The sequence below is a fragment of the Protopterus annectens genome, chromosome 12.part0, assembly GCF_019279795.1.
Source record: "Protopterus annectens isolate FY-2018-M chromosome 12.part0, PAN1.0, whole genome shotgun sequence".
Lineage (NCBI taxonomy): Eukaryota > Metazoa > Chordata > Ceratodontiformes > Protopteridae > Protopterus > Protopterus annectens.
Window position 1 is genome coordinate 1,185,858,057 of NC_056746.1, and position 17,872 is coordinate 1,185,875,928.

At 43.1% G+C, this 17,872-nt stretch overlaps 1 protein-coding gene across 1 annotated transcript in view; it reads left to right on the plus strand.

The window, feature by feature from the left end:
• Nucleotides 1-17,872, plus strand: part of PCIF1 (phosphorylated CTD interacting factor 1) — a 797,200-nt gene that overhangs the window by 328,130 nt on the left and 451,198 nt on the right. Inside the window, exon 7 of the mRNA XM_044090229.1 lies at nucleotides 16,501-16,648. Coding sequence (XP_043946164.1) covers nucleotides 16,501-16,648 — 148 coding nt within the window. The remainder of the gene's footprint in view (nucleotides 1-16,500; nucleotides 16,649-17,872) is intronic.

A 17,872-nucleotide genomic window follows, 5' to 3' on the forward strand; every position in this document is an offset into this window, starting at 1 on the left:
CATTTGAACCAGCTGCTACCACTGATATAAAGTTCTTTTTATGGAAAACAGCTCTGCTACTAGCATTTACTTCAGCAAGAAGAGTTTCAGAGCTACAGGCCCTCATGGCTGTAGAACCTTTTATCATATTTTACCCAGACAGGGTGTCTCTGAGGACAAATCCTACTTTTATGCCTAAGGTGGTTTCCAGTGTGGCTCTTAACCAAACAGTTCATCTGCCAACTTTTTATCCAAATCTGCAGAACAAGGGGGAGAGAATTCTGCATTCTTTGAATGTACACAGACAGCTAAGATTCTACTTGAGCAGGACTAAAGCTCTAAGAAAAACTGAGCAATTACTAGTGTCATATGCTGCAGGATCAGAAGGAAAGGCTATTTCAAAGCAGATAATTTCAAAGTGGATAAGCCACTGCATCCGTTTCTGCTACTTACACCATGGTAAACCTGTGCCCAAGGGCATTAGGTCTCATTCCACCAGAGCTGCAGCTACTTCAGCAGCCTTTGTCAGAGGAGTACCAACCAAAGACATTCTAGAGGCTGCTACTTGCTGTTCACACCTTTACAAAGCATTACCATTTTCCTCTCTACTCTAAATCCAGGGCAGGCTTTGCCACTGCAGTGCTGCAAGGCCTTATAGCCACACCTATTGCTGCTTAGCTCCAGCCTCCCAACCATAGCTTTGTGATTCTACCCAAAAGTAATGACTGCAACAGTGTTCGAGTGTATTCACTGTTGCAGTCCAGGTTACCCTCCCACCATCCCCTGTCATTCTGAAGTTTATCTTTCCTTCTGTATCTTCTACAACCTATGTGGTGTATTTACTTGTAGATGAAAGTAAAGTTTATATTGATGTGTATATATATATATATATATATATATATATATATATATATATATATATATATATATATATAATTTTGCTACCTTTTTGGGGGCACCTGACATCGGGGGTAAGAAAAACTAAAGAAAATGGCGTCGGCTGCATGTTTTATACCCCTGACGACCTGGTGTCATGGAAGAGAAGACAGCAACCAATGCAGGACCCAAGACTTTGGAATTCAGGCCGACTGTGGGCAACCTGCCAGCAGATTACCCAAATATAATGACTGCAACAGTGAATACACTCGAACACCTACATTTATGGTAAGTGTACACAACTGTACTTTGTTAATCTTGTTTCATTCCTTACTGATGGGTGTCGGTTCCAAATCGGCCGTTATAACAAGCTCATGCTAGCCAAAAAACTCTCAAGCTAAGCTTTTGCCCATAGTGCCCCTCTCTACATTACCTCATATCTCATTTGCTGCTTACTGAATCTAGATGCGTCAGGCCAGCTCTCAGCTAAGTCTTTTAAAAATTTTCAAATTTTGTCTCTTTTTAAGCCTTGCTTGCTATTTGTTTCATATATTTAGTTAGCCTGTTGTTAATTACATACCTTTTGCTTATCTCCGTGAGTGTCCCTCTCTTTCTTTCTCCTTTTTACCAAGTTTGGAACTCTTTGTACCATTGCTGGTACAGGCCTTCACTTACCTCTGAGGTAGTTCCCAATACCATTATTGGTATTCCCTCTTCTCTTCCCCCCTGTACTGTTAAAAAAAAAAAAAAAAAGTTTCTTCTCTGTTGTTGAGAGTGTGCCTCTGTGATTTGATTGGTTTTTCTTTGTGGCTAAAATTGTATTTTTTAGGTCTTAATGTGCCTGAAAAAAGGGAACAACTGGTTTCAAGTGCTGTGACCAGTGCAACAGGAAAATGCCTAAAGTGGACAGCCATATATCCTGTGTCTACTCTCTCACGGTGCCACACCTGCCTGTGAAAACCCCCTTGTGAGATTTGTAAACGGTTTAGCTCCTGCACTTGTCAGAATGTAAAAATAAGCTTATGCTTAAAAGTCTCCTTAAATCTCCTTTCGCGGAGGCTTTCTCTGAGACAGAGGGCTCATCCCCTCCAAAAAAAAGGAGTAAATCCTTACCCTCCTCTCCTCATGCCAGTGAATCTAAATTGATGGAGCTGAAAGCTAAAATTTCTAAACTGGCACCAACATCCTCAGCACTGGGGCCTCAACCCCCCTCTATGGTGCCGTCTCTGGTTCCGGCACCTCAGCAGCTGACTATGGAGCCGTCCTCGACAGCTATTCCCTGGGCTTTGCCTACGACACCGATTGCGACAACACTACCGACTTCCCTTTCAACACCAAAAAGTCATTCCAATTCCAGTCACTCCCCCCTACCTATACATCATGCTGGTTCTTCGACCTCGATGCCGAAAGGTGAAATAACCCCTAGAACCTGATATTCCCCTTCAGTGGATCCATTTTTTGGCCAACAATGCAGCCCATTTCTAGAGCATCCTGACTCCCCATTGGGTATATACACCCACTCCTTCAGGAGCCTTTCGGAACTTGAAGTAGTGAGGCTAGTGGATCAGCTCCTGGTGGCCAGAGGATTTCCAACCCATTCCAAATCCTCCCTCCCACCTGGAACCGACGATTTATCTCCACAGACTCCTACAATCTTTCCTCCTTTGACCTCCCTGGAGTATCGGAGCCTTCGACACCAACGCCAACCCCGGTTCCTGCTTCTTCGGTTCCATTGGTAGACCTTACCATGGCTCCGGAGTCTACCCTTTGGCCATCGAATCACCCGGAGCTGGGCCATCCTCAGGACAGAGACTGGTCTGTCGGCACTGTGATCCCTATTACAGCGCCTGTTTTTTCCACGGCATCACCTACTACGGTTCCGGTTGCTTTGATGGAACTGGGTCCTCTCGTGGCTCCTTCCCTGGTAGGGAGTTTGTCGGAGTGGGGTGTGTCCCCGGTTCCGAGGTTGTCTTTCTTGGTTCCGGGCTCCCATCTCTCTTCTGGTGGACCTGTGATGGAGAGGGCATTTGCCTCTGCAGGCTCCCAGCTGGTCCCTTCAATGCCGGAGACTCGTATATATACCTTTCCTCTGAGCCACATTTGACACAGCCCACTACTCAAGGACACTAGGCATGGGAACCTCAAGACATACTTCCACAAGGTACCCACTATGCAGAGTCCTCCCCAGATGTCCCTGCCGAGGAGGTACCTTGCAAGAGATCATGCAAGAGGAAGCAAGTGGGTTCCCCTGAAGAATCCCTCACCGAAGATACAGACTACGATGAAGGGGAAGGGTCCCCAGAGTCCCCCCCCCAGAGGATGTCTCCTTTGGAGACATCTTGGAAATCTTGAAGCAGCAGGAAGACTGGAAGTCCACCACCCCTTCCTCGGAAGAGTCTGTATTCTTGCAGGCTTTCCGTGCCCTGCCCTCTACTTCCTGGGTGACCCCTCCTGCAGATAACCTGGTTCAGCTCATTGTGCAGCGTGCCTGGAAGAGTCCTGATACCATTAAACCTATCTCCCATAGACCAGACAAAATTCTTTCTCCTCCAGAAGACAACCCACACTAGTCTAAGGGCCTACCATCAGATGGTATGTTTGTGACTGCGGCCACCAAGAAAGAGCTCGCTGGAAAAAGCTCTACCATCCATCCCCCTAACAGGGAGTCTTGGGCAACGGACAGACTAGGGAACCAGGTGTACTTTTCAGTGACCTTTGCCATTCAGTCCATGAACTATCTTGTCATATTTTACCCGGCTTCAGAGAGACCTAATTTCAGAACTCTCAGAAACCTAGCAGGAGTAGTTTCTGATGAGGTACGTGACAAATTTGCCTCACAGCTTGCCACCCTGGAATCTATCTCTAACTCGGCCATGCGGTTGATTTCTCACTCTACCAAAGGGGTGGCTAGAGCAGCAGGTGCAGGCATTGTCACAAGATGTCTCGCCTGGATGCGCCTATGTGATTTTGCATATCCCTTTAAATCTTCCTTCCTGAATGCCCCATAGAGGCCTCTTCTCTTTTTGGCCCTAAGTTAAAAGACAGTTTAGCCAGGTGTGAAAAGGGTAGTAAGACCTTGTCTGCTGTAGGCGTATGTTTTTCCAACCCCCCCCCCCCCCTAACAATTCTACTCTAGGAATCAGAGGAGTGGAAAGATGTGATACAAGAAATCCCAGGGTCCTTTCCGCGACACACATGGTAAGTCTTCCCCCCACGGCAGAGGGGGAAACTCAACTGGAAGATGCCTCTATGCCCCTTCAGAGGCAGAGGGGGTCTGTGTAACCAGGGATCCAGAGATTCTTTCTCTGGACAGCCCTATCAGCACTCCTGAAGAGCGGCCCGATTGCTTACCTCTGGAAGCAGTCGGGGGACGATTTTCTCTACACCACCTTGCCTGGCAAATGATAACCACAGATTTTTGGGTGCAGACGATAATCACCAGAGGTTATCACATCCCTCTCAGTCTTTACCCAAGACCGCTAAAGCATATTGCTGACATTCCACCCAGTCAAAGGGAAGCATCAGCTCAAGAAATCCAAAAGCTGCTTCTAAAAAGAGCCATCCAAACAGTCCCACCAGGTCACATCGGATCCGGATTCTACTCAAGGTTCTTTTTAGTGCCAAAAAAGTCCGGGGACTGGAGGCCAGTTCTAGACCTCAGCATCCTAAACAAATTTGTCAGACAAACAAAATTACGGATGGTCACCTTTCAGTCTATACTGTACTTTCCGGAAAAAGACGATTGGATGTGCTCAATAGATCTTCAGGATGCGTATTACCACATAAAAATTGACAAACGCTCCAGAAGACTCCTCCGCTTCTGGCTGGGAGCCAATCACTACCAGTTCTGAGCAGTGCCCTTTGGTCTCTCTACGGCCCCCAGAGTGTTCACCAAATGCATGGCAGTGGTAACAGCTCACTTGAGACTGCAAAGATTCTGGGTGTTTCCATATTTAAACGATTGGCTCCTTACCGCCTCAACTAAGCATCTACTGGTCTCAGCCATTCATTACACTCTACAACTAATGGAACAATTAGGGATGACAGTAAACAAAGACAAATGCAAGTTGACTCCTTCTCAAAGACTGGAGTTCATAGGGGCAACTTTCAATGCTCAATCTTGCCTAGTCTCCCTCCCACTCCACAGGCTGGAAAGACTCCTCGTGATACTCTGTCAGGACAAAGCTCCGGTTCGGGAAGTCCGCAACTACTATGGTCAATGGCAGCATCAGTAACACTAGTTCCACTGGCAAGACTACACATGAGACTCCTACAGTGGCTTTTGCTAACGCAGTGGTCCCCTTTGATTCATCCTATGTCCTTTCAAATCAGGATAACAAATTGGTGCAAACAAGATTTTATTTGGTGGATGAAGCCAGAGGAGGACCTATGGAGTCACCCTTTCTCCTCTTCTCAGCCCAGAGCCATAGTAACCACGGACACCTCCCTGATTGGATGGGGGCATTTCCAGGGAAGGACAGTCCAAGGTACTTGGTCACCCTTGGAGGCCAACCTGCATATCAGTGTTTTAGAACTGAGGGCAGTGCTTCTAGTATTGCAATCATTTCATCCTGATGTTCATCGTGCATACAGCTGCAGTCATAACAGATGGGTTCTCCTGCCGTCAGGCGGGTCCTCGGTCGGCCGAATTCCAAAGTCTAGGTCCGGCGTCGGTTGTCGTCGCTTCTTCCCTGACGTCAGTGCGACAGGGGTATAAAGGTACCAGCAGACGCCATTTTCTTCAGTCTTTCTTGCCGCACTGTGCCCGAAGCAGAAGCAGCTCGCAAGTGCCGGTCAGCCAGCTCCTGAGATTACAAAAATTTGGAAACCGAAGTCTTCTTAAAAGCTAAGTACCCCGTTGGGGAAACTTTTCTTGCCTCAGACCGATGTCAGACAAAGTTAATAATTGTATTTCTTGTGGGAAGCAAATACCGGATAAGGATTTCCATTCCCTCTGCATACCTTGTTTAGGCCCAGACCACGACGTCTCGGTCTGTCGCTTTTGTGCTACATTCAACAAACGCACTATTAAGCGTCAGGCGGAGTTCGCCCAGCATTATTTTGGGAAAGCATTTAACTATACTATGTCGTCGGATACTCTGACTCCGGTTTTGTCTAAAAAACGCAAAGACAAGGACCGACACACGAGGTCCGCGGCCTATACCGACACCACGCCAAAGCCGACTACACGTGGTCCGGTTCTCAGCGAGGCGCCTACGCAGCCCCTGACTACTGACGACCTGTCTTTGACGGTGTCTCCTGTGCCCGAGGTTGCAGGCTCCTCGGCCCACACCCCGACTACAGATACCGAAGCCACTCTTGGCGTTGAAACTCAGAATGTGGACAGGTCCACCTCCACTCAAGGTGTCTTCAGACCTTCCTCTTCTTTCTCCATCAAGGCTTTCACAAAGTCTAAAGCAGCCATGCACTCTGAGACCAGCTACACAGGGCCCATCTTCAGGCCCCATGCCTAAGAAACAGATGCTTAAAATGGCTGAGGATTTAATTACTCTTATCAGAGGTTCTCAGCCCCCTCCGGACAAAAGGCCTAGAGTGGAGGAAGATTCCCCCTCCTCTGATCAGGCCTCCATTATTTCAGAGCACTCTGATTATCAAGAACATTCTTACTCCCCTTTTGAAGACTTTGCATACCTTTAGGGAACACTTCCACTGGGAAGGCCAGGATTATTCAGATTCCAAGAAAAGGCTCAGGGAATTCTCTTGCTTCCTCAGCACAGGCCTCTGGCTATACCTCCTGTCTTGGACATCCTAGATGATGTTTACTCGAAGGCCTGCCTTAACCCGGACTCTCTACCTCCAGCTCCAGTTAAGCCTGACAGGTACTACAGGGTCCCTGACTCACACCAATTTCTATACAAAAGCCATGCTGCTGACCCAGAAACCATCTCACAGGGCCTCAAGGGAGTTAAGGCCTCCATTGCTAAAAATCCATTGCCTTCTGAGAGAGATTCCAGATCCTTAGAAAGGTGGGGAAAAAAGGTATATACCTCGACTACCTTATCCACGAGGGCCTTAAACTGTCAGTTTCATATGCTAAAATACCAACAGTTTTTGTTATCACAATTGAAAAGTAAAATGTCACAACCTGAACAACCAGACTTGAAGGAATTGCAGGATTTGATGCATAGTGCAGAACAAGTAGGTAAGCATACCTTACAATGTGGGTTTGATGCTCTAGAGGCCTCATGTAGAGCTGCTGTTACAGGATCAGTCATACGTATATATCTATATTTGTCTTGGTATATAACCCTGCATTCACTTGGGGGGTGACCTCTCTCCACCATGAGATGTAGGATTAGAACTGCCCTTTGAGTCAGCTACACAAAGGAAGCACTATGGAGATGTGTTTGAATTTATATCTGTTGCTTTGTGAATATGTGGTTATGTTTGTTTTTGATTTATATGCATGTGGTATAGTATATTTCCCTAAACATGTGTAGTATACTACTATATGTAAAATTAGTGGGTAAATACAGCACTTTCTTATAGGTTTTGTTTTTTTAGACACACAACACGTTTCTATGTTATGTAAAATAAAAAAATATACTAGGATAAGATAGTAGTATTAAATGTGTATTTTGCAACATGAAATAGTTTGTAGTTTAGTGTAAAATATACATATTGCCTTTTTTTCATTACTAAGAGAATTAATATATTATAGTTTTTAGGTTTTTTTTTTACATATATATATATATATATATATATATATATTATTTATTTTTTTTTTATTTTATTTTAATTATATGTATTGGACATAATAATAGATAATATATATCTTTACAGGTCTTACGCAGGTCTTGTGGGTAGGATCAGACCTATATTAAATTTTCTTAGTTCCGGGTCTCTATGGTCTTGTTTTAGGACCGGGGACAACTTTTAAGTCAGAGGAAGGAACTTTACTGAGAGGTTGTGACCATGTGACCATATGCGAATAGGATGATGTTTAATTTGCAAATGGTTTGTTGATTGTTTGTTGATGCTTCTTGGCAGCTTTTTTTTTACTTGGAACTGTCTTAAACAACTTGCATTGTATAGATTTTTTTCTTTCTTACAAGGAGTAATTCTAGCTATTTATGACATTGTATCTGATGAAGCATAGTTTAACTATCTTGAAGCTTATTTCTCTGTTTCCAATAATAAAATTTTTTACTCATCAGTCATACGTAGGCATGCCTGGGTCAAGGAACAAGCCTTGCCTGATCATGTCAAAGCTAAATTACTAGACGCCCCTCTTCAAAATGATGTACTATTTGGTGCTAATGCTGTGGAGGTATTAAGGAAAATGGAGGAAAAGGCTAAATCAATGCAAACTGTGAAAGAATTTCTACAGGTTCAACCCCCACGTTTTAGTAGAAATTGGCCTTCCAAAAACTGGTCCTTTCCTGCCACAGACAGACCCCAAAGAGGCAGATACAGGCGCCCGAGGGGCAGAGGACAATCCCAAGGATCGTATAGAGGCAGACATTGGCAAGCTCCTACACAAAGAGGTGGTGAGGACAACTCGCAATCTTTCAGAAAACAAACCCAATGACTTTCCCCTTTGCATGCCAACCAGGTCTCAAATGGCAGTCCCCTTAGGAGGAAAGCTGGCATTATTTTCAAAAAATTGGCATATTGTCACAAAGGACAAATGGATCCTGGACATTATAAACAGAGGCTACAAATTCCATTTTCACACCCTTCCAAAAATGAGAGGCATGCCAAACCTGCCACACAATCAAAGGGCAGAGGCACAAAGGCAAATTACAGATCTAATAAACATGAAAGCTATTCAAGAGGTACCTACTCACAAACAAGGTCAAGGTTTTTATTCCAGGCTGTTTCTGGTGCCAAGGAAGGGAAAAGATTGGAGACCTATTTTGGATCTATCCATCCTAAACACATTTCTACTCGTACCAAAATTCAAGATGCTCACTCTACAGCAACTTCTTCCCATGCTGGGCAAGGAGTCTTGGCTGGTAACATTGGACCTCAAAGAGGCATACCTGCATGTCCCAATCAGACAAAATTGCAGAAGGTACCTCAGATTTCTTGCAGGTTCAACCCATTATCAATTCTCTGCATTGCCCTTTGGCTTATCTACTGCGCCCAGAGTATTCACGAAATGCCTGGCATCAGTAATTGCCTACTGCAGACTTCAAGGGATACAAATATATCCCTATTTGGACGACTGCCTGATCCAAGCGGACAGCAAGCACATTCTTCTGAAACATCTGGCTTATGTAATAATGTTATTGAACTCGCTGGGATACACGGTCAACAAAAAGAAATCAAGGCTAATACCCTCTCGGAAGATAATTTTCCTGGGTGCCAATTTGGACACAAACACCCAGATGGCCTACCTCACGCCAGAGAAGCAGGGGCAACTAATTCAATACTTCAGAACACTAGCAAATTGCACCAGGCTGACTGCAAGGAAAATCCTGCAGGCTCTGGGATTCATGGCATCTTGCATCTTACTAATCACATGTGCAAAGCTGCATATGAGGAAACTACAATGGTACCTGAAAAACATATGGTCTCAACACAGCCACAGTTTGAAAACAATAATACCACTAATTCCATGTCTGCAAAAGGAATTTCTGTGGTGGGCTCAAGCATGTCAAACAAACACAGCTCTTCCATTCAGCAAGCCTCAAGCAAATCAAGTCATCACAACAGACGCCTCGGACTACGCCTGGGGGGGGCGCACATGACAGATCGGTGCATTCAGAGCAAATGGTCCCAAAAAGAAAAGCACCTTCACATCAATCAAAAAGAAATGCTAGCAGTAATAAATGCTATTATAGCTTTCAAGGACCTTCTACAACCAGGTCAACTATTGATAAGAACGGACAACACCACAGTTATGTGGTACATAAACAAGCAGGGAGGAACACATTCTTACCCCCTATGCAGACTGGCCATGTCACTTTGGGACATGGCCATGGACTTACAAATGGAAGTACAAGCACAGTACTTGCCAGGCAAGGAAAACACGCTGGCAGACAACCTAAGCAGGAATATGACAGATCCACATGAATGGAAGTTGCATCCAAAAGTTTTTACAGAAATAATCCAAGAATGGGGAAGGCCAGACATAGATCTCTTTGCCTCCCACAAAAATCATCAATTGACAAAATTCTGCTCAAGGATCTTCCATCCAAAGGCCTGGAGAGTGGACACTCTCTCTTTCAGTTGGACATCAATGACAGTTTATGCCTTCCCACCTCTTCCTCTGCTGCCCAAAGTTCTATTAAAGACCAGAGCAGACAGACCAAAAATGATCCTCATTGCTCCAGACTGGCCAAGGCAACACTGGTACCCACTCCTGAGGAGCCTGACGCATTCCCCACCATGGACCCTGCCTCTAATGCCTCTTCTTCTGACTCAGCACAGCTTCAAAACTCTTCACAGTCAGCTAAAAACACTCAATCTAGCCGCATGGATGATTCCTTAGCATCACAGCAGGCCCTACTTTCCAAGGAGGTGCAGGATGTCATTTTGGAGGCCAGAAGGCCATCAACTAGAAAAGCTTACTCCGTAAAATGGAAACGATTTTGTGTCTGGATTGAGAAAAAGGGCCAGGACCCTGGAAAACTGAATTTACCTCAAATACTACAATATTTGGCTGAACTGCTAAACAGTGGACTTTCTTTCTCCTCCATCAAAATCCATGCCTCAGCCATTTCTGCAGAATACAACACTGATCCACCTTTATTCTCTCACCCTCTCTTAAGACAGTTCCTCAGAGGGGCTAAGCATTTAAGACCTCCAAGGAAACAACCAATACCTGCTTGGGATCTTAATTTCATTCTGGAAAAACTGACCTTGCCTCCCTTTGAGCCAGCTGCCTCATCAGATTTGCAATATTTGTCCTGGAAAACAGCTTTCCTTCTGGCTATCACCTCAGCTCGTAGAGTTTCAGAACTACAGGCTCTCATGGCTGTCCAGCCTTTTATAATCTTCCATCAGGACAGAGTTTCCTTATGAACCAACCCGTCCTTTATGCCTAAAGTGGTATCCAGGGTAGCTTTAAATCAGGCCATACATTTACCTACTTTTTATCCTAATCCTCAAAACAGAGGGGAGAGATTACTACATTCCTTGGACATCCACAGACAACTGCGTTATTATTTGGACAGAACAAAGCCTTTCAGAAAATCAGCTCTTTGTGGCCTATGCGGTAGGAGCTCAAGGAAAGCCAATTTCCAAACAGACAATCTCAAAATGGATAGCCCACTGCATACGCTTTTGCTATTCCTTTCATGGCAAAACTACAAGCATTAGAACTCATTCCACCAGGGCCACAGCCACCTCTGCAGCCTTCCTCAGAGGAGATCCTACCAAGGATATTTTGGAAGCAGCCACTTGGAGTTCTGTGCATACCTTTTCCAAGCACTACAACCTACCATTATACTCCAAATCTAGAGCAGGCTTTGCCACTGCAGTCTTGCAGGGCATTTTGGCTCCTCCTAGTTCCACCTAGTGCCTACCACCCCTTTCTTAGCTTTGGGATTCTACCCATCTGTTATGACTGCAGCTGTATGCACGATGAACATAGTACAGTTTTGTACCTACCATAAATGTAGATGTTCGAGTGCTAATACAGCTGCAGTCCAGGTTTCCCTCCCTCCTTCCCCTCTTAGGACAGGCCTATAGGCTAGCACATCCTCATACAACCTGATTGGGGTATTCATTTATGATGTATTTGCTTGCAACTACTGTATTTTGATTATATTGCACTGCATTATTACACACATTTATGTATTGCCTTCCTTCTGGGGGCACCTGACATCTGGGGCAAGAAAACCTGAAGAAAATGGCGTCGGCTGGTTCCCTTATACCCCTGTCGCATTGAAGTCAGGGAAGAAGCGACGACAACCGACGCTGGACCTAGACTTTGGAATTCGGCCGACCGAGGACCCGCCTGACAGCAGGAGAACCCATCTGTTATGACTGCAGCTGTATTAGCACTCGAACATCTACATTTATGGTAGGTACAAAACTGTACTTTCTCCCTTCAGAAACAATTGTCATCCAGTCCGACAACATGTCAGTAGTCTGGTATATCAACAAACAAGGAGAACCAAGTCCTACCCGTTGTGTCGAGAGGTCATGAGAATTCGGCAATGGGAGATAGCTTCCAACCGCTTTCTGATAGCAACGCACATTCCTGGGGATTCCAATGTAATTGCAGACAAATTGAGCAGATGCATTTTCCTGCCTCACGAGTGGTCCCTCAGTCCTGTCGTAGCAGCAAAGATATTCAGTCACTGGGGCTAGCCTTGCTGTGATCTGTTTGCTTCCCCCGCAAATCACAAATGCAGCAGCTACTTTGCCCTAATTCCCCCACAGGGGGAGTCCCTGAGAGGTGCTCTTGTGCATGATTGGCCCACGGGACTTTATGCTTACCCCCCCTTCCTCTGATCCCACAATTATTAAAGAAGACTCTTCGGTTGAAAAGCGGAATAATCCTCATTGCACCCTACTGGCCCCAACAAATTTGGTTTCCCTTTCTTTGGCCTCACCTAGTACATCAACCATGGATTCTGAATCCAACTTCGGAATTGCTGTCGCACCCACAGGGGTTGATACAGCCAAACATATCGAGCCTCAAGCTGACAACTTGGTTCCTCCACTTCCAGTAATTGCCAGGCAAAGCAACCTATCCTCCCCTGTCCACCACATTCTTCTGGCGTCCCATAAACCGTCCACCAGGATACTTTATCTAAGCAAGTGGAAAAGATTTATAATTTGTTCTCGTAAAAAGGGAGTAAATCCTTTTTTGGCCCCACTTTGTATGGTGCTAGATTACTTGTCTAACCTCTTTCATTCAGGAGCTTCAGCTGTTCGAGTACATTTGGCGGCAATCTCCAGTTTCTGTAATGGTTTAAGGGCTGTTCCTTGATTTCATACCGCCTCTGTAAAACCTTTTTAAAAGGAGTTACATGCATTAGGCACCCCTTCAAATGGCCGATCAAGCCCTGGAGTTTGACATTAGTTCTACAGTCCTTGACTCGTCCCCCCTTTGAATCTGCTGCCAGTTGTGATCTGAAATTCTTATCCTGGAAAACTGTGTTCTTGGTGGCCATTACCTCAGCAAGACGAATTTCTGAGTTGCAAGCTTTAAAACATCCTTACATAGTGTTCCATAAGGACAAAGTATCACTCCGGACTAACCCCTCCTTTTTACCCAAAGTTATTTCAGACTTGACTATTTATCAAACGATTAATTTACCAGTTTTATTTCCAAATTTTTCTAGCAAAGGAGAATATTCACTACATTTGCTTGACGTGCATAGACAATTGCATTTTTATCTCAACAGAACTAAGTCATTATGAAAATCTGACCAATTATTTGTATCATTCTCGGGACCAAGATTGGGGAGACCTGTTTCCAAAGTTACTTTGTCTAAATGGTTGAGAGATTACATTTGCTTCATTTATCAATGGAACAAAGCTTCCCTACCATCTAAAGTCAAAGCGCATTCAACCAGATCAGTCGCAACATCTGTTGCTTTCCATGCAAGAGCTTTTATGGAAGACATTTGTGCGGCAGCAATATGGTCTACCCCTCATACCTTTATCACTCATTACAAATTGAATATGGTGTCCACAGGGAGAGCTTCCTTTGGTTCAATGGTACTCAGGAATATTCTTCCATAGGGCCTCCCAGGAAACAAAGTAGCTAGGGACTCTGTCCCATCACTAAGGAATGAATGAAGATTAACAATGTCAGATAAAGAAGTTATGTTCTTACCATAACATTCCATCTGTGTTGTTGATCTTCATTCATTTATTCCAACCTACCCGCCATCCCCCTCCGGAAGACTCCTGGAGGTTCCAACCTACCTGCCATCCCCCTCCAAAAGACTCCTGGAGGTACGGATATGGTCTTAGCCTATGATAGGAAAGTTGCTCAGATAAAGCCTCTGCTTTCTTTTTTTCTTTCTTCCTTATGGGCAGACTTGATCTGAGGTTATGTAGAGGGGGCACTATGGGTAAAAGCTTAACTAGAGAGTTTTTTTGGCTGGCGTGAGCTTGTTATAACTGCCAATTCGGTTCTGAGGACGGAACCAACGCACATCAGTAATGAATGAAGATCAGCAACACAGATGGAACGTTATGGTAAGAACATAGCTTTTTTTTCAGTTACCTGAAATTCACTACATGGAGTACTGGTCTATTATCAACATGCTACTAAAGAAAAAGACATTTTCAGCTTGCATGTCCCTTATTTTAAAATTGCATTTTAGTACACTCTGGAGGGGGTAGATCATCAACAGATATTACTTTTCTAACTTTCCATTATGTTGTAGAAGCTGGGTGTCTAGCAAAGGAAACTTCTATCCATTTAACATTAGTGGGCAAAACTTTTACAGTATAAATGGCAATCCTGACTTAACTGCCATTAACCTAGTCCTCCATATGGTTTCATATTTATTTGTTTGGTTGCTTAACTGGGTGAGGGAGCTGGTCTAGGGACTTTTTTTTTTGCCATGATATTGGCCAAAGGCTGGCAAGCATAAAATAACATGTAGAAAACTTAATGTGCAGAAATAACCTACTATTACATTCTTTGCAGTGGGTAAACTTTAAAGAGTAAATCACAAAAGTATTTCAGAACCAGAGAAAGTAATGAGAAGCTCCCAGACATTAAACTGACATAACTTTTCAACATGTTTTAGAGCTAAAGAAGTAATAAAAAAAGTGTACAGTATGCAGACTAAAAAATAAACTTTTATTAATTGTTCTCATTGTAGCATGTTTCTCATTACAAGTGAGGTAAATTCAGTGCCATCACACTGACATTATTTTCCTTACAAGATATTTACCCAAATTTGTTCAGCACTCCTGCAGTTTCTAAAGCAGTTTATATGTGTGTCAAGATGCTACGCTAGGGTAGCAAGCCTTCACTAAACTGTTGTAACTCTGCAGAGTGTCTTGCTCTGATGGCAAATTGTTTTGGAACCTTGGTCTTTTTATCTAAGACCAACTTGAAAGGTTTGGAAGTCCCCTTTATGCAGTAGGATAGAAATGAAGGCCCAAGGAAACAAACTGCTGCAGATAAAATCCAGAAGAACTTTAATCCAGAAACTTTCTGAAATAAAAACTTGTTTAAAACTATGAGAGATGAGCGCTTGACCAACTTGAAAGGTTCGGAAGTCCCTTTATGCAGTAGGATAGAAATGAAGGCCCAAGGAAACAAACTGCTGCAGATAAAATCCAGAAGTACTTTAATCCAGAAACTTTCTGAAATAAAAACTTGTTTAAAACTATGAGAGATGAGCGCTTTTGTTCACAAAATACATGAACTTCATCAGGTAAATGTTGATGGAAGTACACACACATTTTATAGCTTTTGTGTTCAATCACATGACCTCCAAGCCCCCTGGAAATGAAACGTCATCTTAAAGGAGCCACTACAAAGAAATTCACAGTGTGTAGCACTGAGTCAGTCCTACTGAAAAAAATTTGCAAACAAGTTTATCTGAGAACAAAAGTTGACAAATGAGTTTTTAGAGAAGATACTGTGTGGTTTGGACCAGATGATGTGTAAAAATGGGCAGGAATATAACAATGAGTAGTGGTAGGTGTTGCCAGGCATTTGGAGAATTACTTAGGAGCAACATTAAGAAAACTAAAAATGGCGACAAAGTAAGTTTCGTATATCATTTGAAAAGTTCTGAGTGGTAGCTTGTAAGATTTTTTTTAACATTCTGAGGGAGTAGGCAACAAATGGTTGTGCTTCCCTTCGCACCAAATTCTCTTACTACAGTTCTGGTGCTTGTAAGGCTCAGCATTCTGGAACAGCCTATGTAGTAGGTACATAAGTGAAAAATCCTCACCACTTGCTTGACTCTTACCTCCCACTACAGCAGAAGTATAGTCAATGAAAGACTAATTCTTACCAAGAAGGAAAATATCCGTATGGGGCGATGGGGTGTTCTGTTTTGCAGGATAGTGAAAAAAATGTTTCAGTAGTGCAATAGAGGGGATGGTCATGCTACTAGGAGGCTTAAAAAAATACAAGTAGTACCTGATGAATACTGTGAAGCTTGAGAAAAGGTAAATTCTGTTTGAAAATTAGTTGGTGTCTAAGAGATTGCGAACAGAAACCATAAAAAGTCATACTAGTGAAGGATTTCAAATAGATATTAGATAAGAATAGGAGTTTGTTAGATATACTGCATACAGTTATATATCTTGATGGAAATAAGTTGAAATGTACAGAAGAAGAATTAAAAGGAATGGTTAAATACAGTAGATGGGCTAAACTGTCAGTTTCTGCTGTCAGATTATTTACTTCCATAGTGCTTTCTGCATTTCAGTAATGTAATTTTTGTCCATAACTTCTTCATTGTGTATCTTTTATGTAATTGCACCTTACCTGGGAGTTCACATCTGTCTTGATTACTGCATTCTTCATTACTCCAATTGCTCCATGAATCTTGCTTTGAGCTTTTGGTTTGCGCGTGTCTGTGTGCGTGTGTGTATGTGGGGGGGAGTGGTGTCAGGTAGAGAGGTGGTGAGGTCTTTGAGAATAGTCTGTGCTACGATTGTGTGAGGAATCATCTTCCAGCAATAGATAATAAGGTACTTTGGAGTATACTTCACTAATCTTTGTTTTCCTGCCCTTAGGCATAGATCCTCCCCGAGAATCTTTTAACAGGTGGATGTTGGAGCGGAAGGTGTTTGATAAGGGAAAAGATCCAATGCTTCCAAGTGACTGTGATACAGCCGTATCCCCTTCAATGTTCCGTGAGATCATGAATGATATCCCAATCAGGTATCAGTGCTGATTTATTATCTGCCATGTGTGCATGCATCACAGAAGCTAATGTCCTTCTTAAACATAGGCAGTGTCTACTTGCTGCTGAACAGATTGACCGGTTTGAAATAAAGATGCAGAAAAAGTGTATCAATTTTCCTTTATGTGCAGTATCTGCATAAATGTTTAGGTTATATAGGTATGTAGAAATGGTGATAACATTTTTGTTCTTTATGGCTGAATAATGGTCCTTCAACACTCTCTGCGTTAGATATTTGTGCACATTCTCTAATACAGCGCCTTTCCTCATGTGGATGTTGTGAAATAACCATGCAGATATTATTGACTGTACTCCCTGATGACAGGAAGGTATTACTGCTATGGATGAGATGTGTGGGACAGTCAGAACCCTTTCTAATAGGGGGATGTGGCTTTTAGGTGTATTGCTTGATGCACTTCCACACTTGATGGAATCGGAGCATGATCATAGCATTTCCATTAATTGGAAGGCATAGGGGTTTGCCCCTCATCCCAATTGTATCTATCCTGACTGTTCTTTAATCATAGGGGAGTTTGACAGTAGTACAACACTTTTGATGAGTTGACAGTTTGTTTGGGGAAATACATTGGGGAGACTCATAGGTGCTCCATAATTCTAAATGAATTTTAATAAAGTCAAATATATAAATGATTGACTGGTATTAGCAGCAGTGAAAGAAATTGTGATTAGTAAGCTGCAGATAATGAATGTATTTGAGGGGAGATGCTTTCTTAAAAGTATCTGTAGTTACACAGTACATTATTGAATGTTATTGATTTATTTTTTTTTAAGAATAGTACTGGGTGTAGAGTGCTATGTGTAATTTTGTATTACAAATTGTCACTGATAATAAATAAAGGAACTAGAACAGCTGCATTTTGAAATGTGTACAGTCATCGGTAGCATAATCTGCAGAATTTAATTTTACCAGACTTTTTACTAACAATATATTTTGATGACTGTCTCAGATTTGTTACTTTGTGATAAGGGATGCTCACCGACATTTAATGAGGTGAGTGTTGAAGGATTATCTCCTTGGTTAAGGGTGTAACCACCCCTGCTTGCATGCAGTTCAGGTGCTTTCATCATACCTTTCAAACTCTAAGCACAAAAATTCTGGACAACACCAAAACTAATGGGGAGACAAAGTCCCCAAAATAGGGACACATTTTAAATATTGCTCTTATAAACTTGGAAAGTTG